Consider the following 19,343-nt stretch of genomic DNA (forward strand, 5'->3'; position numbering starts at 1 on the left):
GATGATGGTGATTTTTGTTGTCTACAGAAAACAAAAAAGAAGGACCACAAAGGAACAGACACAGAGTTCAAGAATTTGCTACAAAAAGATGCCTTAAGCCTTTTGGATGGGATCGTATACCTAATAGAAAAAGCATCTACAGAACTGAGAATTAACAGCAAGAATTATAATAATTTTTAAGTTTTGCAGCCATAAACATAACCTGTTCTATTAAGCTATTCTGATAAAATAGAAAATTAACAAAAAAAAAAAAAAAAGAAAAGAATTTATTCCAAGATGTGTGAGTCATAACATACATCATACTTTCACAACAAATAAAATTTTTCCAAATACAATCTGTATCACAACACTTCTGGACTTACAACAATTTGGGGTTCATCAAGAACAACAAGTCTAGTGTCAAACAGAAAAAATATACTGTAATGCAAACAAAATTCATTTGTATTTCTCATCTTCTTGAATAAATAGTGTGAATCAGAAACTAAGAAAGCCCTTCTCTTTCAAGCATTCAATGGTGTCCACAACGCTGACCTCCAAGGGAGTGAACTTGACACCCAACTTTTTAGCTTTCTCCTTCGAAATCTCATATTTCGGGACAGAAGGCTTGTCATCTTCACATCTGCCATGCAAGGAAAAAAAGAACAAATTACGAATCCCTTTTATCACCAAGTACAATGATATATAATAACAGATCTTGCAGTCAAGCACAGATTCAAATTAGTATACTTTTATGGCAAAATTTGATATGTCATACTCAAACAGATGCGTAGTGCTAATAACTTACTTCTCAGGAAGATGCAGATTAGGGTACAGCTCATGAACAAGCTTCAAGAACTCAGAAAAATGTACAACTCTTCCTGATAAACAATATCTGCCATTAGCTGAAGGTAGTTCCAGAGCTTGAACATGCGCTAATGCAACGTCTCTAACATCAACAAATCTGTATATTGTATTTGGAAATGTTTCTCCTGCAGACAAAAAATGCAGTTACTGCTTCGTACACTCAGATTTCTCACAGAATTAGATATCATAATACTTTGAAGAAGGGTACCATTCATGTAGTTCAGAATCAACTGCACAGTGAGATTTACAGTTGACTGTAAGAAAGGACCAATCACAAAACTAGGATGTAGTGTGATCATGTCAAGTCCATTTTCTTCTGCAAATTTCCTTGCTGCCTCCTCAGATATGGTTTTTGCGTATAAATATAAAGGCTGAAAAATATTATACATATGAAATGATTAACCCGAAAAAAAAAACTATGTTCTTGATAATGATACATGATTAAAGTACTGATAACTTCAGCGTTATGTGCACACCTCTATTGACTTGCAATAAGCAGGATCTGAAAACCAAGTCTCATCAATTACCACATCAGATGTCAAAGGTTTGCCATTGAAGATAACTGAAGCCATTGAAGATGTTATGATCACTCTCTTGACAGAAGTGAATTTCACACATGACTTGAGAACGTTTATCGTTCCCTTTACTGCAGGATCAATCAATTCTGCCTGAAATATGGAAACCAAAACAAAATTGGGACTATCAGTTTTATATGAGCATTTAATTAGTGAACTTAAACATAATTAAAAATCTTTTGTATAACTAATATATATCGATAGGTAAAATGAGGAAAGAGTTCGGTTTCAATCATCTAAAAGATTACCTGTATATCATTTATATGATATAATGGACATGATGTGTGAAATACACCTTCACATCCATCAACTGCAGAATCAAAAGATCCTTCATCCATTAAACTTGCTTGGTATAATTGAAGCCTTTCTTTGGCTCCATCAAGTGTACGCAAGTGTTCTGTTTTCTTAGGATCATCTGTTGCCATAAATAAAGTCAGTAAAAAACACTCTTTATCTTGAATTCAAAAATAAATCACAAAAACAAAATTTAGCCACAAAGATATTTCACTAACAAAACTGAATGAGACCCATTATCTAAAAGCATAAAATCATAAAGATCACACTAATTAACTGCATTATACTACAAAATAGAGAAATAGAATAAACTAAAATGGAGAATTTATATATATATACATACATACACATATATACATAGAGAGAGAGAGAGAGAGAGAGACTTACTTAAATCACGAACAGTAGCTTTAACTGTATAACCCCTCTGGAGTAAGAGCTTCACAAGTCATGAAGCTATGTAACCTGACCCTCCTGTTACACACACTGTTTTGCCTTTTCCACTCATTTTCTCTCCCACAAATTTGAAGAAGAACAAATATAGTCCCTATTCTGAATGGAGCACTGTTGTTATTTATATATATATATATATATATATATATATATATATATATATATATACATATATATACACACACACACACACACACACACACACATATATATATATATATAGAGAGAGAGAGAGAGACAAAGCGATGGTGTAAACGATGTGGACTGCTAGCTATAAATATTAGCTGGTGTCTTTGGTAAGAGAAAGCCGTCCTAAATATCAAATTAAAATATTCAACCAATTAAATATTTATTAATCCATCAAATATTGCATTTGCTTCTTTATGTTTCTTGAAATTCTTTCACAGGAAAAATAAGAGTAGAAATTAATTTATGAAAACTGAATGAATAAATACACAAAGTTAATGTAAAATTAAATATGTAGTTTTTAACACTATAATCAAGACAGTCCAATACATAAATATGATGGCAAATGACGACCTCATGAACCTTTGAAGAGTACAACTTTGTTCTGGTATAAGTTTTCCTCTTCTTCTTCTTCTCTGTACTTTTCTTTTCCTTTTAACTTGAACTGATCTTGAAAGCAAAAGCAGCTTAACTAGAGAAAGCCCCTCTCTTTCAAGTATTCAATGGTGTCTTTAACTGTAACTTCTAATGGAGTGAAGTTGATGCCCAAGGTTTTTGCTTTCACCTTGGATACCTGATGCTTTGGCAGAAAAGGCTTGTCATTTGCACATCTGCTTACAAGAATTGTGTGATTTTATAAAAGGGATTGCAATTATCACTTAGATTTTCGCCACAATTCAAATAACAATGACTTAATTCTCAGGAAGGTGTAATGCAGGGAAATATTCACGTACAATCTTCAAGAACTCAGAAAAGTGAGCAACTTGTGCTGCTAAACAGTATCTTCCATTGGCTGAAGGTCTTTCCAAAGCAAGAATATGTGCATTTGCAACATCTCTAACATCAACGAATCTAAAAACTTGATTTGGAATGTTTGACCTGCATTTATGTAGACTCAACTGCCTCCATCAGATGAATTGAAGTAATTAGAAGGCAATTAGATTCCACGGAAAAATGAAACCTTAATTTGCTTGCAGGTGATATGGACAGTTTATTTATAATCACAAGGTAAAAAGGCCCATTTTAAATACTTCAAGGAAAATAAAAACATATGATTTTTTTGATAATTTTTCATTCAAATATGAAAGTATGCAGTCACCACTATATATATGTATATATATTACTATCTGACAAAAAGAAAAGACATTGCCTCTATTGTAAGAAGACTACCATTTATGTGGCTCAAAAGAATCTCGATGGTGAAGATTAAGAGTTGGCTGTAAAGGACGACTAATCGCCCATCCTGGATTTATTGCAACCAGGTCAATTCCATTTTCATTTGCGAATTTCCAAGCAGCATCCTCAGCTAAGGTTTTTGATAGCATATACCAATTCTGGGAAATACCAAAATAAGTCTCATCAATGTACTTGACAGTAATCTGTTTAATATCAGTGCTTTTATGAGAAATCGATTCAAGCATATAGTTTTAAGTCACTCAAAAAAAAATTATGAAAGTACATATAATGTTAATTGATGTAATTAAACAAGAACAAGCCTCATATCCTAATGCGTGTTGCTGATAAAACAATTGTCACTTCTGCAACTGAGAAGTCCTTGAGGAAAGAAAGCAGAGAACAGTTGCAAAGGAGAAATATGCACTTTATTTTCTTCACAGAAAGCCGGATCCGATATCCAAGTCTCATCGACTACCACATTGGGGGTGAGAGGCCCCCCATTGAATAATACTGCAGCCAAAGAAGATATCAGAACCACTCTCTTGATAGAAGGAACTTTTGCACATGACTTGAGAACATTAACCGTTCCTTTTATTGCAGGTTCAAGCAATTCATTCTGAAATGCAGAAAACGTAGAAACATTTTATTAGGATTCTATTAACTACTGTGTAAAGTGGTCAATGTACAATGTCAATAATGCATTATGTAGAAGATACAGCATCACATCAAATCAACCAACACTTATGTTTGGGCATCAAACTAGGCGTAAGATAAATGTAAGGTTGTATTGTAGAGACTGCTCTTAAGTAAGTAGTTGCAGATACAATTGACAAGAAGTTTACCTGAGGGTCATTTGTTGAAAAAATTACAGGAGAAGCTGTATGAAAAACACCATCGCACCCATTAACAACTGGGTCAAAAGCTCCTCCTTCCAATAAATTAGCTTTGAACAAGTGAAGTCTTTCTTTATTGAATTTAAGCAAGTGTTCTTGTTATTAGGGTCGTCTATATATGATGTATAAACAAAATTAGTCAATGGAAAGCAGACTACAATAAAGATAATGGATGTGTGAGTCAAGTTCATAATGAAAATGGCCACTGTCATAATTGTTAAAAAGGAAAAAGAAAACAGACAGATTGTAAATCTTGAATTCAACTAAAAAAAAACCAAGAGAAGAGAGAGAAGGGAAAAGTAAAAAATTGAGCAATGGATTATGTTGGGATGAAAATTTAATCAAACCCAGGATTTAAAAACTAAAATTTTTGTAGGAAAGCCATAAAGATCAAACTGACTTGAATATTTTAAGCACAAAAGAAACGACAAAGAAGAATGAAAATTAAGATCTGCTGCAAAACCGAAAGAAATCTAAGCGATATTCTGCTGAGAAAACTAAATGAGACCCAGAACCTAAAAGCTTAAGATTGCGGAAAAGCCACAAAAATTTAACTGATTTGGTCAAATTAAGCTCAAAAGAGAAGCACAAAGAAGCTAAAAACAAAGAAAAAGATAGACTCACTTAAATGAAGAACAGTGGCTTTAACAGTGTAACCTCGCTCGAGCAGGAGCTTGACCAGCCAAGATGCTATGTAACCTGAAGCTCCTGTTACACACACAACATTTCCTTCTCCACTCATACTCCCTCTTTCTAAGAAGCCAGAAGAAAGGATAGCTTCAAGTTTCTAATTTACCCCAACTCGTCACTTATTGGCTATTGTATGCGAATTTCAATTTTACATTTATTACACCCTAAAAATTAGTCTTCCTGTTCATTCTGTTCGGTTTTAAGAGTTTAGGTGTTACTTGTCTTGTCTTTGAACAAGCTTCTGACCTTTCTGTGTGTTAAGTTTTGTGGCATCTTGTTCTTTCTTATGCCTCCCTGGTTCTTGATTTCGTTTCTTGTTTTGATTATGGAGGGGGATTTTATTGAAAACAATTTATCTGACCCCACGTTGGAGGAGGATTGACCATTCATATTAACAATGCTATTTTCTCCATAATCGACACCCTCAGTAATCTGATAAAATAAATAGTAAGTAATCTTTTCTTGTCTCAGGGATAAAAGATTACTTAAGCTGGCAGGAATTTTTCCATTTATCATATTTTCTGCAACGTCAAGAACTTGCAAGGAAATTAAACTTGAAAGACTAGATGGAATCCCTACTGACCTCAAGATGAGAATTGTAAGATGATACTATCTCCAATCCATCAAGAGAACCTGCAGAGAAACACAATTTCCTATGCTTGCTGGAATATTTCTTGAATAATCAATAACTTCAATCATCTCCATTTTTCCTGATTGAAAGACAAATTTAATGCAAAGAGAGCACCAGAAATTTCCCAAACCAGTTGGGTATGCAACCTGAAATGTTTGCATAGGTTTTGATAAATCAAGAAAAGTGATGTCTTTTTGAGATTCAAACCATAATGGAAGTGACGGGCCAAAACTAGCATGAAACCATGTCAAGAAACTCAAGCTGAAAAGATAGGAACAAAACTAAGATCTAACATTTACAATAAAGTACTAATTACAAAGCCAGCGGTAGATAATGCATGTTAATAATTTTCAATTTTCAATTTTAGTCAATAATTTTATCTAAAATTAATATCGCTAGATTTGATGAAAAATTAAAAATATGGAGAGGTGTTTTTATTTGCCATTTTTCTCCTTCAGTAGCAGCATAATTCATACAATGCAGAAATAAAATATTTATAACATTAAAAATTTACTTTTTGGAACTTTAAATATAAAACTTTTGGAAGTGAAATGAAAATTATCTTAAAGGTTAAGCATTGGACCTAATATTTTCGCTATTTTATTTATTTAGTTTAAACTTACTATGACAATTGAAGAGCAACTAGTCCAATAGATTATAAGTAAAAATGTTTATTCATGGTCAATGACGGCCATATTTTTTTTTTTTTTCTTTTCAGAAATCAAAACAAAATAAAACCAACGTGCAGAAAGCAATTGAAGAATACAACTTTGTTCTGGCATGAGTTTTCTTCTTCTTCCCTGTGATTTTCTTTTTCTTTGACTTAAATTGATCTTGTGAGAAAAAGAAGCTTAGCATGAGTATCAGCTAGGGATTTGGGAACATCATCCACAGATACTAAGAAAGCCCCTCTCTTTGAAGCTTTCAATGGTATCTTTAACAGTAACTTCCAATGGAGTGAAGTTGATGCCTAAAGTTTTTGTTTTCTCCTTAGATACCTTATACTTTGGCACAAAAGGCTTGTCATCTGCGCACCTGCTCACAAAAGAAATTGGTAATAGTAATTTAGTCAATACTGTGTATTCTACAAAACGGATTGAAGTTATCACTTAAGATTAAGCAGTACTGTTAGTAAAGCAATCATAAACAGATTAATTTTAACTGTCACTGTCATCTGAACGAACTTACTTCTCAGGAAGGCGTAATGCAGGGAAATGTTCATGTACAATCTTCAAGAACTCGGAAAAGTGAGCAACTTGTCCCACTAAACAGTATCTTCCATTGGCTGAAGGCCTTTCAAAAGTAAGAACATGTGCATTTGCAACATCTCTAACATCAACGAATCTAAAGACTTGATTTGGAAATGTTTGACCTGCATGTAAATAGACTCAATTGCTTCCATCAGATGAATTCATTCAAGATTAATTGTAGTAATTACTGGGAAATAGATTCCAGTAGAAAAATAAAACATTAATTTGCTCAAGAAAAAAAGAAAAAGAGACATATCACTTGTTTGATGATTTTTCAATCAAATGTGGAAGTAATACAGTCACACTATATGTGTATATTACTGACTGACAACAAGAAAAGGACGCCCTCTGTTGTAAGAAGAGTACCTTTTATATGGCTTAAAAGAACGTCAATGGTGAGATTAAGAGTTGGCTGTAAAGGAGGACCAAACACCCATCCTGGATTTATCGTAACCAGGTCAATTCCGTTTTCTTTTGCGAATTTCCAAGCAGCATCCTCAGCTAAGGTTTTTGAAAGCATATACCAAGTCTGGGAAATACCAAAAGGAGGTTAGTATTTTGAAGTCTCAATCAATGTGCTTGACAGTAATCTTTTTCAACATCAGTTCTTTGATGAGAAATTGATTATGGAAGTACAAATAATGTTGTTCTGGTTTTTATACGAGCTGATGTAATTAAACCAGAACAAGCCTCATATCCTAATGTATGTTGCTGATAAAACAATTGTTACTTTTGCCACTAAGAAGTCCCTGAGCAAAGAAAGCAGAGAACTATTGTAAAAGAGAAATATATACTTTATTTTCTTCACAGAAAGCCGGATCCGAAAACCAACTCTCATCAACTACTGTATCGGGGGTGAGAGGCTTCCCATTGAACGTTACCGCAGCCATAGAAGATGTCAGAATCACTCTCTTGATAGAAGGAACTTTTGTACACGACTTGAGAACATTAACTGTTCCTTTTATTGCAGGTTCAAGCAATTCATTCTGAAATGCAGAAAACTTAGAAACATATCACAAATTATCGAGTACAGTTATCAATGTACTATGTCAATAATGCATTATGTATGAGATACATTATCACATTAAATTAACCAATATGTATGTTTGTGGCATCAAGCTAGGTGGAAGATAATTGTAAGGTTGTATTTTAGACACTGCTTTAAGTAAGGCAGTTGCAGATACAATTGATAAGAAATTTACCTGAGGGTCATTTGTTGAAAATGTTACAGGAGAAGCTGTATGAAATACACCATGGCACCCGTTAACAACTTGGTCAAAAGCTCCTTCTTCCAGTAAATTAGCTTTGAACAAATGAAGTCTCTCTTTGGCTCCATTGAGTTTAAGCAAGTGTTCTATTTTATTATGGTCATCTATGATGTATAAACAAAATTAGTCAATGGAAAGCAGACTATGATAAAGATAGTAGATCTCTGAGTCAAATTCATAATGAAAATGGCCACTGTCAATAATTGTTAAAAAGGAAAAAGGAAAGAGACAGATTGTAAGTCTTGGAATTCAACTAAAAAAAATCAAGAAAAACCTCAATAAGCCAATCAATATGTTAAGTAGAAATTGAACTCTGGATTATATTGGGATGAAAATTTAGACAGACCGAGGATCTAAAAACAAAAATTTTTGTAGGAAAACCATAAAGATCAAACTGACTCGAATATTTTAACCTCAAAAGAAACAACAAAGAAGAATCAAAGGCTATTCTCTGCTGAAAAAACTGAAAGAAAGATGTCTGATACTCTGCTGAAAAGCCTAAATCAGACCCAGAAACCAAAACTCAAAATTAAGCAGAAAAGCCACAAAAATCAAACTGATCTAATCAAATTAAGCTCAAAAGAGAAGCCCAAAGAAGCTAAAAATAAAGAAAGATAAACTCACTTAAATCACGAACAGTGGCTTTAACATTGTAACCTCGCTCGAGCAGGAGCTTGACCAGCCAAGATGCTATGTAACCTGAAGCTCCTGTTACACACACAACATTTCCTTCTCCACTCATACTGTCTCTCTCTCTCTCTCTCTCTCTCTCTCTCTCTCTAAGAAGCCAGAAGAAAAGATAGCTTCAAGTTTCCAATTTTCTTAATAAATGTATTTACCGCAACTCCGTCACTTAATGGCTTGTAAGCGAATCTCATTTTTACATTTATTACACCATAAAAAATAATCGTCCGGTTCATTCTGTTCGTTTTTAACGATTTAGGTGTTCTTGTCTTGTCTTTGAACAAGCCTCTGACTTTTCTGGTGTTAAGTTTTGTGGGATCTTGTTCTTTCTTATTCCTCCCTGGTTCTTGATTTCGTTTCTTGTCTAACCATGGAGGGGGATTTTCTTGAAAACAATTTAGCTGGTCCTGGTCTCATGTTGGAGGAGGATAGACTATTCATATTGACTATTACAGTTTCTTCATAATAGACACTGTAAGTAATTGGGCCGGATTTTCAAGTTCGGGTTCAACTCGCCCGGATTGCTAATAATCCGCTGCTTTTGAAAAATCAAATACGCAGACGGGCTCAATTCCCGCCTTCAAGAAAAGAAAGTACGCCAAGCTTCAGTAACACTCTTTTCATTTCTTCTTCCTCCTTCCTCTCTCTGTCTCTCTTCATGGCTTCTCTCTCAGAATCCAATCTAATTTCCAATCTAGAATCCTCTACTTCTACTCCTATCTTCTCTTTCTTCTTCGATTACCTAAACCCTTTCTCTGATCTCAGAAATCCCAGAAAGTCCAAACCCAAATTCAGACCCAAAGCCGATCTGTAGCCAAGCAGTTCCTTCCATTTCTCAATCGCTGCCTTTCAATTTTACCAAAACGCCTATCTGATGCCTCAAAATTGCGCTCCCAGGACAGTAAGGAAATCCCAAAGTTCGTGAATGAACTATACGATATTTACTGTTTGTGTTTGGATTGTTTGGAAACTGTATCTTCACAGCTTTCGGGAAAGCCTTACATGATGAGTATACAGAGGTTAAGGTTAGTGTATTGCTTGGAGACTTGGGGATTGTACAAAGAAGCAGAAAGTGAAGTGTTTAGGGTTTTGGGGAGACTTAGAGATTTGGGTTTGGAGGAAAAGAAGAAGGAAAAAGAGTTAGGGAAGTTCCTGCCTATTCCAGCAGAAAATAGAGATGTGGAGCTCGCAAAGTTGCTGGTTGAGTTGGTAGAGGTCACTGTTAAGTGTTCGGTATTGGGGCAGAGTAAGGATGGAAGGGATTATATGAGAGTTATTGGGTTGGTGGAGGAGGTTGCACCATGGTTCAGGTATGTTGAATTCTAGCTCTTAAATGGAGTGGATGGACAATAAAAAACAAAATAACCAAAGGAGAATTAGGATAATTTCAAGTTTCTGGATTTTTTTATAGGTTTGAGATATTTTTTTAGTGCATGCTTTGGCATTTGGGAATCGTGGGAAGAGAAATGTAACGAAGTTTGTGATCTTGTGAATTCTGTTATTTTTTTGAAGCAAAAAAGGCGGATGGCTAACTGCTGAAACGCAAAATAATAAAATGGTGGAAGATAATGTTGCATTTAGCTCTGCTGGTGGTTATAGTGCTTGGTTTAATGGATATTGTGCATTTGGGCTGTTTGAATACGTGTCTACGTTTTCAGAAGAAAAAAAAAATCGTTTGATTGAACTTAGGAACAGTTTGCGCTTTAGTGGTTATGTGGGAATGATATTTTTACTGAAGGAAGATGTATTGCAGAAAGCTTTTGGTTCTATTGGAAATTGTAAGCCAAATGTTTGAGGCATCACTTTAAGAAAACAGTGGGAAAAAGCAAGAAATAAAAAAAAAAAGGTTAATGCTTTCTTATTTTAGGCAGGGTTTTGCTTCGCATTCCAACAATTACAGAACTCCTACTTTTGCTACAGCGCAGCTATTATTTCGTTCAAAATGTTCTGTTATTAAAAGCAACTATTGAATTGATTTTAGGTTTAATCATGTTACGCTATATGTGTCTTAAGATGGGTTCTCACTGAATGCTTGATGGACTGATAGGTGCATAATTTCATCATTTATGTATAGGAATACGTTGAATGGTAGTTTGGACTTGGATATTTAGATTACTGATTGTATAACGATACGTTTGAATGTTTTAGGGTGTTAGATGCCAATGCATATGAGAAGTTGCATAGGTTGCTTGTGACATACCTTGGCAAATGCACTCTGTTTTTGGTTGGGGATTTAACAAATTTTGATGAAGATGTAGTCCGTGCTTTCTGCGTGACAACATTGGATGAATATGCCAAGTCATCCTTGAAAGATCAAATCTACAAGGTAATATTTGCTAGATCTTTGCCAATGAAATTTCAGAGGATCTTTGTTTGTCTCTGTAATTGGTGCTTTGTTTGCAGTATTCCTGCTGGATCTGTTCGTTGCTTTTCTTGCTTCAAGATGAAAAGCCTTCAGTTGTCATTGACATGTTAAAATGTGTTTTGGGCTCCCTTGCCTGGAAGTGCAAGGTAATGCAAGTAGATTTACCTGTCAAGACTTAGAAAGTTCTAAACTGCTGTTTTCTAAGTGCCAGTAAATCAATTCTGGGTATTAAGTTGTTTATGAGTTAATCCAGAAGCAAATATCTTCTTTGTACTATTGATAAACCTTTTGATTTTGGCAGGTTGTAGGGCAAGACTGGGGAATGGAATTTGTTGAACTTGTCTCTTATTGTGCCAACAAATGTCGAACTGCAATTGGTAGTGCTGTTGCAAACCATCTGAATGACCTTGCTTGTGATTTCTGTCCGGTATCATGTTTAGATCATTTGCTTATGTAGCTTCCATCTATTGCATACATTTGCATCATTATCTGGATGAGGACAAATATGTAAATATTTGTATGTTCACTACAAGTCAATCTGTTTGGCAGGTTTTGAAACCGCTGGATATGATTCTCAAGCTTTATGCTGTAGGATTGACCTTGACTGATTGGGGTACTAAGTCCAAAATTGGTGATGTTACATCCAAAGGTGCAAATGATGGAGTTAGGCTTTGCAATTTAACATCTCTTCTTGGTTCATTGCGAAGTTACTTTTATGTTGGATTCAGTGAGAACTGTGTGCCATGTGTTGTTGAATTCAAGGGTTCTGCTGGTCTATTGTGTTCAGAGTCGGATTTTCATCATGTGACCTCTTTAGCTTGCCTACAGGAGGATAGAAGGGTTTATCTGATAGGCTACTTAAATGCACTGAAGTTCTTGTGCCAGCCGCTTGCTGAACTATTAAACTTGGAGAAAAAACAAATTATTGCCAGAGATGGTGTAAGGTCTTTTTGTACCTCATTTTCAAGCATCGAAGGGGCATTTGGTCAGTATTTTTATGTTTTCCTATCTTTGTGCAGGTAAAGCAACTATAACATATGCTTCTGTGTTTTCCTGTTATTGATAGACATGGGGCTGCTTATCTAACAAATGAAATCTAATATTATGCATTTGATTTTAGATCTTGAACTATTGGATGATATAAAAAGGGTATTACTTTTAATTTAATGTTGGTTCCCGTTCTTAATGGCAGCAGCTGGGGAAGCGAAGAGAATAGGAAGACCAGGAAAGAAGTAACTCAAATAGGATTTGAGGAACGAAGTTTGTAAGTACTGTTTCTTTGGCCTGTTCGTGCATTAAGTCCTGAAGCATTGGGCATGACCTATGGTAAATTTGAGTGAGATAAATAACATCCAGATGCGCATTTACTGCTCAGATCTCTTTGGCATCTTTTTTTTTTTTTTTTTTTTTTTTTTGAAGGAAAAAAAAGCAGAATTGTTTTTAGTTCGTATATATCATAACTTTGATAGGTCGGGCCTGGAAAATTAAAGTTTGAACTATAATATGCTTGCTAAGCTGAATTTGTTAGCAAGCTTACTTATATTGGTGCTTTTTTGAAAAAACAATGAAACTGGCGATTGATTATGAAAAAATTGGTAGCCAAGGTGCTCACTGAGCATTTTCTGACATTTGCCTGTATAAGCATGCAGTACAGCATCTCAAAGAGAGGGAGATGATTTTAATGCAGTAAAGCATGACATTTGCCTGTATAAGATGATTCCTAGCATTGCTGTTGCTGCCTTTACTCTCTCCATCAGGACAAAGCATAAATTCCAGGTTGGGATTCATGTTCTATAATATTGAAAAACTCAAACTACAAGTTTTATTCACTTTTGCAATGCAATTTGCTATAAATTTTAAATGTTGCACTTCTCGGGGTTGTTATTATTTCAAGTCTGAAGATAAAAATGGGCCTATTGTGCTCCTCCTATTGCAATTTCCAATTTTGGCTTTGTGAATTTATTGTGGAAAAATGTTTTCTTGCTTGTATTTCATCAATAGGGACACACATATATACACACATACAAGATACTATAAATCTATTAGTAATCTAACTCCTAATAGAGTTCTATTTACAACTAATCCTTAACACTCCCCCTCAAGTTGGAGCATAGATGTTAATCATGCCCAACTTGTTACAAAAATAGTCCACCCGAGGTCCATTTAGAGCTTTGGTAAAGATATCTCCTAACTGTTCACTTGTTTTAACATGTGCTGTAGAGATAACACTCTGTTGTATCTTTTCACGAATGAAATAACAATCAATCTCGATATGTTTTGTTCGTTCATGAGATATTGGATTTGATGCAATGTGAAGAGCAGCTTGATTATCACATCATAACTTTGCAAGCAAGGATGGCTTGAAGCCAATTTCCTGTAACAACTGACGAATCCAAATTAATCCACAAGCAGATTGTGCCATAGCTCGATATTCTGATTCAGCACTTGATCGTGATACTACATTTTGTTTCTTGCTCCTCCACGATATCAAGTTTCCACCTATAAAGACACAATATACTGAAGTTGATTTTCTATCAACCTTCAAACCTGCCCAATCCGCATCTGAAAAACTTTCAATGTCCAAATGCCCAGGATTACTGTAAAGCAGGCCACGACCTGGATTACCTTTCAAGTAGCACAAAATCTATCCTAAAGCTTCCCAATGGATAACAGTAGGAGAAGACATAAATTGGCTTAAGACGCTCACAGAGTAAGCAATATTTGGACGTGTTACTGTAAGATAATTCAATTTGCCCACTAACCTTCTATACATCTCAGGATCATCAAATAGCTCACCATCAATTGAAAGTTGCAAATTAGGAGTCATTGGAGCATTGTAAGGCTTGTCATCCAACTTTCCAGTTTCCTTCAACAAATTAAGGACATACTTCTTTTGAGATAAAAAGATGCTTCTCTTACACCTAAACAATTCAATACCTAAAAAATACTTCAACAATCCTAAGTCTTTTGTCTGGAACTGAGTTGGGAGAAATAACTTGAGTGATGTGATGTCAGCTGAATCACTCCCTGTAATAACAATGTCATCAACATGAACCACAAGTAGAATCAAACCAGTCTTAGTACTTCTGAAAAATACAAAATGATCAGAAGTACTCTTCTGCATGCCAAGTTGATGTACCGCATTGCAAAATTTACCAAACCAAGCTCGACGACTTTGTTTTAGGCCATAAAGAGATTTTCAAAGTTTGCACACTTTACCCGACTCCCCCTGAGCAACAAAGCCTGGTGGTTGCTCCATGTAAACTTCCTCCTGAAGATCCCCATGAAGAAAGGCATTCTTAACGTCCAGCTGATGTAAAGGCCAGTCAAAAGTAGCTGCTAAAGAAATAAATAAACGAACAGAAGACAATTTGGCGACAGGAGAAAAAGTATCAGAATAATTAGGGCCATAAATTTGAGAATATCCCTTTGCAATTAATCGAGCCTTGAGACGAGCAACAGACCCATCAGGATTCACTTTAACGGAGAAAATCCACTTATAACCAATAGCTTTCTTACCTGCCGGGAGAAGCACAAGATTCCAAGTACCATTAGAATCTAAGGCAGCCATCTCCTCTTTCATTGCTGCACACCAACTAGGATGAGACAAAGCTTGGACAATAGTTTTAGGTATAGAGACAGAGTTTAGGTTACTTACAAAACAACGAGATGAAGAAGAAAGATGATCATAACTGACAAAAGAGGAAATAGGATAGGTACACTTGCGTTTACCTTTTCGAAGAGCAACGGGAAGGTCAAGGTTTGACTGGGGAGTGGATGGCACAGGGTCAGGTTGAGTGGAGTGAACCGGATCTTCTGTTGAAGCGGCAGGTGGAGGAAGTGAGTCAAGAGTTCCTGGTCTCCTGGACTAAACCTATTCAAAATGAGGGCGAGCAGATGCTGGTGCAGGAGCGAGAATAGGAGCAGACGCTATAGCAGCAGTAGTTACAGGTTCAGGAATAGGAGCAGGAGCAAGAAACTTATGAAATTGCTGGATAGCATAAACTAAAAACTCATCATCCTTCCCCTCACTCTTATATATAGAAGAAGGAAAAAATGGAGTATTCTTAAAAAATGTGATATCTACAGAAATAATATAACGGTCAAGATCGGAAGAGAAACAACGATAACCTTTTTGACGCCGAGAATACCAAAGGAAAACACAACGAAAGGACTTTGGATCTAGTTTGGAAACCTGTGGACGAACATCACGAACAAAACAAGTACAACCAAAAATACGAAGTTCAATGGGAAACAGAAGCTTCGAAGGAAACAAGACATTATAAGGAATTTCAATATTAAGAACAGAAGAAGGCATGCGATTAATAAAAAAACATGCAGTAGAGACAACATCAGCCTAAAAATGTTTGGGGACCTTCATTTAGAATAGAAATGCCCTAGCAACCTCAAAAAGATGTCGATTTTTTCTTTCTGCAACCCCATTTTGAGGAGTATCAAGACAAGATGTTTGATGGAGAATACCATTCTATGACATATAAGATTAGAAAGAACTAGATAGATATTCTTTAGCATTATCACTGTGTAATATGCGAACAGAGGTATTAAATTGAGTTTTAATTTCAACACAAAAGGAATAAAAAATAGAGAATATCTCAAAACGAGTTTTCATTAAAAATAACCAAGTAACACGAGAATAATCATCCACAAAAGTCACAAAATACCGAAAGCCAGTTTTAGAAATAACAGGACATGGACCCTAAACATCAGAATGAACTAACTCAAAAGGGGATGAAATCCGTTTGTTTACTCGAGGAACTAAAGGTAAACGATGATGTTTGGCAAATTGACAAGATTCACATTCTAAAATTGACAAAGACTGAAACTGCGGACACAACTTTAAAGTAGACAATGAAGGATGACCCAAACGGCAATGAACCTCAAGAGGAGATAGACCACCATCACAAGTCAGAGATAACGAAACGTGTTCATCCAGAAGATAAAGGCCACCAGACTCATGTCCTCTACCAATAATCTGCTTCGTCAAAAGATCCTGAAACACACAATATGTAGGATAAAATTTAACACAATAATTTAGTATACAGAGTAATTTTGCTAATCGACAGTAGATTAAACGAAAAACGAGGCAAGCAAAAAACAAAAGACAATGGAAGGCATGGAATGTGATTGACAGTGCCAATACATGTGACAGAAGATGTGGACCCATATGCTAGAGTAACATGATGATTAAATTGTTCAGGTTCTTTTAATGAGGATAAGAGACTAAGGTTACCTGTCATGTGATCTGTGCAACCAGAATCAATGACCCACTCTGATGAGGTAGACATAAGACATGAAGATGTGGACCCATCAGCTAGAGTAACATGATGATTAAATTGTTTAGGTTCTTTTAATGAGGATAAGAGACTAGGGTTACTTGTCATGTGATTTGTGCAACCAGAATCAATGACCCACTCTGATGAGGTAGACATAAGACATGAAGGAGTACCTGAATTGGCAGCAGCAGCAATCGAGGAATCAGCAGACTTAGAAGAACGGTATCTAGAGAGTTGAGCATACTCTGTAGCAGAAATTGTTAATGTTATCAGAAGAAGTAACTGCAGAATCTTGAGTGGTCATATTTACCCTTGGTGGCTTATTGATCAGTTTCTTGCAATATCGTTTAGTGTGACCAGGTTCATGGCAATAATGGCAAATAAGAATACTTGCCTCCCGAGTAATTGGTCCATTACTACGATTATTTCTTCCTCGTCCTCTGTTTCCTGGCTGCTGAGATACCTGATTACGACTCACAAGGGCACTATTATCAGAAGGGAAAGGGGTATGAGAACCCTCAGTACGTAGCAATCTAGCAAAAGTCTCCTGAAGAGAGGTAACATCACTGCCTGAAAGAATATGTGATTTGGCAGTTTCAAAAACCGGAGCAAGACCTGCAAGAAAACTCATCAAAGCCATTTGTTCTTGCTGGGTCTGTTGAACCTTAACATCGGGAATAAAAAGCAATAAAAGATTAAGTTCCTCATAAATCTTCTTAAATTCCATGAAATAGGCTGTAAGGGGCTTATCTTGCTGGTCGACTCGATAAAATCCTTTGCAGACCTCATACATACGAGACAGATTATCTTTTCCCGAGTATAAGAATTCAAGATATTCCATTAATTCTTTAACAAACTCACAATGATTGATTAACCCAACCGCTTCACTGTCAATAGAATTGCGAATCAGTAGAAATAGCTTAGCATCTTCCCTGAGCCAACGTTGTCTGGTGTCACCAGTTGGTGGATCATCAATTAGATGATCATCTTTTTCAACACTCCACAAATAAATTCTAATTGTCTTACTTCAATCTAAATAATTAGTTCCTTTTAATTTATGTTTTGTGATTTTATTCATTGTTTGGATCAATTCAGTAATAGTAGTTTAGAATCTGTAAATGCAAGATCCATTATTAATAAAAACTAAACACCCTACCAGCAACGCAGAAAGAGATACCAAAAAAAAAGCCTTTCAACGCAAACATGAGCAAACAGTAACCTGAAACGCCAAATTGACAAAAATTGAGAACGCCCTTATCAAAACTTCGCCGGATCGGAAAAACAACCATCTGAGTAGATTGCTGAAGTTGAAACGAAGCCAGAGAACTATTTTCGATCGCCGGAAATAGCCGGACGCGCCTCCACGCGCCGACGGGTGGCACTATAGCAGAAAACAAAAGTGGCACGTGGGGCCCACGTGCAGGGAATCTGGTGACCGGATTTGGAGGGAACGCCAATCGGCAGCTGGGGAACCTTCTGAGGTAGGTGGTGAGACAAAACGGTGACCCTAGAACTGTCACCGAGACTGATAGCGGCTGGACAGCGGCTGGAATTTCAACGCAAACGGAAAAAAAAGGGTTTAACGAGCCAAAGGCTCTGATACCATGTGAATTTATTGTGGAAAAATATTTTCTTGCTTGTATTTCATCAATAGGGACACACATATATATACACACATACAAGATACTATAAACTTATTAGGAATCTAATTCCTAACAGAGTTATATTTACAACTAATCCTTAACAATACTCATTAAATATTTGATTCAGGGGAAGACTGGATGCACTCCTACTGCTGAAGAATTGACTTTAGCCCTAAAAAGTCATGATCTGTTCTTATATTTTGGCCATGGAAGTGGCATGCATAATCTAATGTGCTAATGCACAAAATCACATGATTTTTTTTTTCCCCGTTGTCTTATTTATTTATTTATTTATCTGCACCTATCTTGAATTGCATGTAATGTGCCTCTGACAGTACAGGAGCTCAGTACATTTCTCAGCAAGAGATTCAGAAGGTGAAAAATTGTGCTGCTACCCTTCTGATGGGATGCAGTAGCGGTGCGTTGTCATTAAATGGCTCTTACATTCCAACAAGGTACTCCCCTGTCCTATCTTCTAGCTGGCTCTCCCATCATTGTTGCAAATCTTTGGGAAGTCACAGACAAAGATATTGATCGGTTCAGGAAGGCAATGCTTGATGCCTGGTTAAAGGAAAGATCTAATGATTGTTCCCAACGTTATTTACTAGCAAAAGAATTTGAGGCCATGAACTTGAAGGGACGGAAAGTTGCTGCTAGGAAGAAGGCACAAACGAGAAAAGAATCCGAAACTTGTGATATTGATTCCTTAAAGAATTGTTGTAATCATAGAGCCAGGATTGGATCATTTATGAGTCAAACTCGAGAAGCTTGCACACTCCCTTTTCTGATTGGAGCATCTCCAGTTTGTTATGGTGTTCCTACAGGTATAAGGAGGAAGAAGGATTCATAGGATTCATTTGGCCATATGACCTGGATTTAGTTTTGAGGTCCTTTGACAACATTAACAGCACAACTGTACCTGAAAATTTAGTTGGCATCCACTGATAGGTCTCTCTGTTTATATGAGATTGTAATGTTCCTCGGTCATTCCGAATTCCATTTTTCTATGAATGTATATCTTATTTCTTTATAGGTCTAATACTGTATATACTTTTGAATAATCTAAAATTCAATTTCAGTTCTAGTAGAATTTCTTTTCAA

At 35.9% G+C, this 19,343-nt stretch overlaps 4 protein-coding genes across 16 annotated transcripts; 1 reads left to right on the forward strand and 3 right to left on the reverse strand.

The window, feature by feature from the left end:
• Nucleotides 1-252: 252 nt before the first annotated feature.
• Nucleotides 253-2,297, reverse strand: LOC105628738 (phenylacetaldehyde reductase). Its single transcript, XM_020677255.3, has 6 exons — nt 2,100-2,297; nt 1,667-1,833; nt 1,320-1,511; nt 1,052-1,214; nt 785-968; nt 253-619 (listed from the first exon to the last, which is right to left on the reverse strand). Exons 2-6 carry the CDS (start codon nt 1,754-1,756, stop codon nt 475-477), a joined length of 774 nt encoding a protein of 257 aa, XP_020532914.1. The 5' UTR covers nt 1,757-1,833; nt 2,100-2,297; the 3' UTR covers nt 253-474.
• A 271-nt stretch (nt 2,298-2,568) lies between these two features.
• Nucleotides 2,569-5,159, reverse strand: LOC105628825 (phenylacetaldehyde reductase). Its single transcript, XM_089722633.1, has 6 exons — nt 5,042-5,159; nt 4,367-4,512; nt 3,949-4,140; nt 3,519-3,682; nt 3,045-3,251; nt 2,569-2,959 (listed from the first exon to the last, which is right to left on the reverse strand). The coding sequence occupies exons 1-6, from the start codon at nt 5,157-5,159 to the stop codon at nt 2,821-2,823; spliced, it is 966 nt and encodes a 321-aa protein (XP_089578759.1). The 3' UTR covers nt 2,569-2,820.
• A 1,210-nt stretch (nt 5,160-6,369) lies between these two features.
• On the reverse strand, nt 6,370-9,334 carry LOC105650596 (phenylacetaldehyde reductase). The gene is made up of 6 exons (XM_037638234.2): nt 8,881-9,334; nt 8,191-8,360; nt 7,783-7,974; nt 7,355-7,517; nt 6,927-7,110; nt 6,370-6,773 (listed from the first exon to the last, which is right to left on the reverse strand). The coding sequence occupies exons 1-6, from the start codon at nt 8,996-8,998 to the stop codon at nt 6,623-6,625; spliced, it is 978 nt and encodes a 325-aa protein (XP_037494162.1). The 5' UTR covers nt 8,999-9,334; the 3' UTR covers nt 6,370-6,622.
• A 132-nt stretch (nt 9,335-9,466) lies between these two features.
• On the forward strand, nt 9,467-18,986 carry LOC105628739 (Peptidase C50, separase). Of its 13 annotated transcripts, none has more exons than XM_020677224.3 (9): nt 9,472-10,250; nt 11,089-11,266; nt 11,344-11,451; nt 11,607-11,732; nt 11,855-12,324; nt 12,498-12,569; nt 12,955-13,081; nt 18,578-18,697; nt 18,851-18,986. In XM_020677224.3, exons 1-8 carry the CDS (start codon nt 9,943-9,945, stop codon nt 18,656-18,658), a joined length of 1,470 nt encoding a protein of 489 aa, XP_020532883.1. In that variant the 5' UTR covers nt 9,472-9,942; the 3' UTR covers nt 18,659-18,697; nt 18,851-18,986. The 13 variants fall into 13 exon arrangements, 4 of the variants coding, with proteins under 4 accessions (XP_020532883.1, XP_020532882.1, XP_020532885.1 ...); XR_002283708.3 differs by having other exon boundaries at nt 9,474-10,250; nt 18,583-18,697; XM_020677223.3 differs by having other exon boundaries at nt 9,475-10,250; nt 18,786-18,924.
• The last annotated feature ends 357 nt before the right edge of the window (nt 18,987-19,343 follow it).

This window comes from Jatropha curcas, chromosome 6 (genome assembly GCF_041381405.1).
Source record: "Jatropha curcas cultivar XTBG-Jc1 chromosome 6, XTBG_Jcur_1.0, whole genome shotgun sequence".
Taxonomy (NCBI): Eukaryota; Viridiplantae; Streptophyta; class Magnoliopsida; order Malpighiales; family Euphorbiaceae; genus Jatropha; species Jatropha curcas.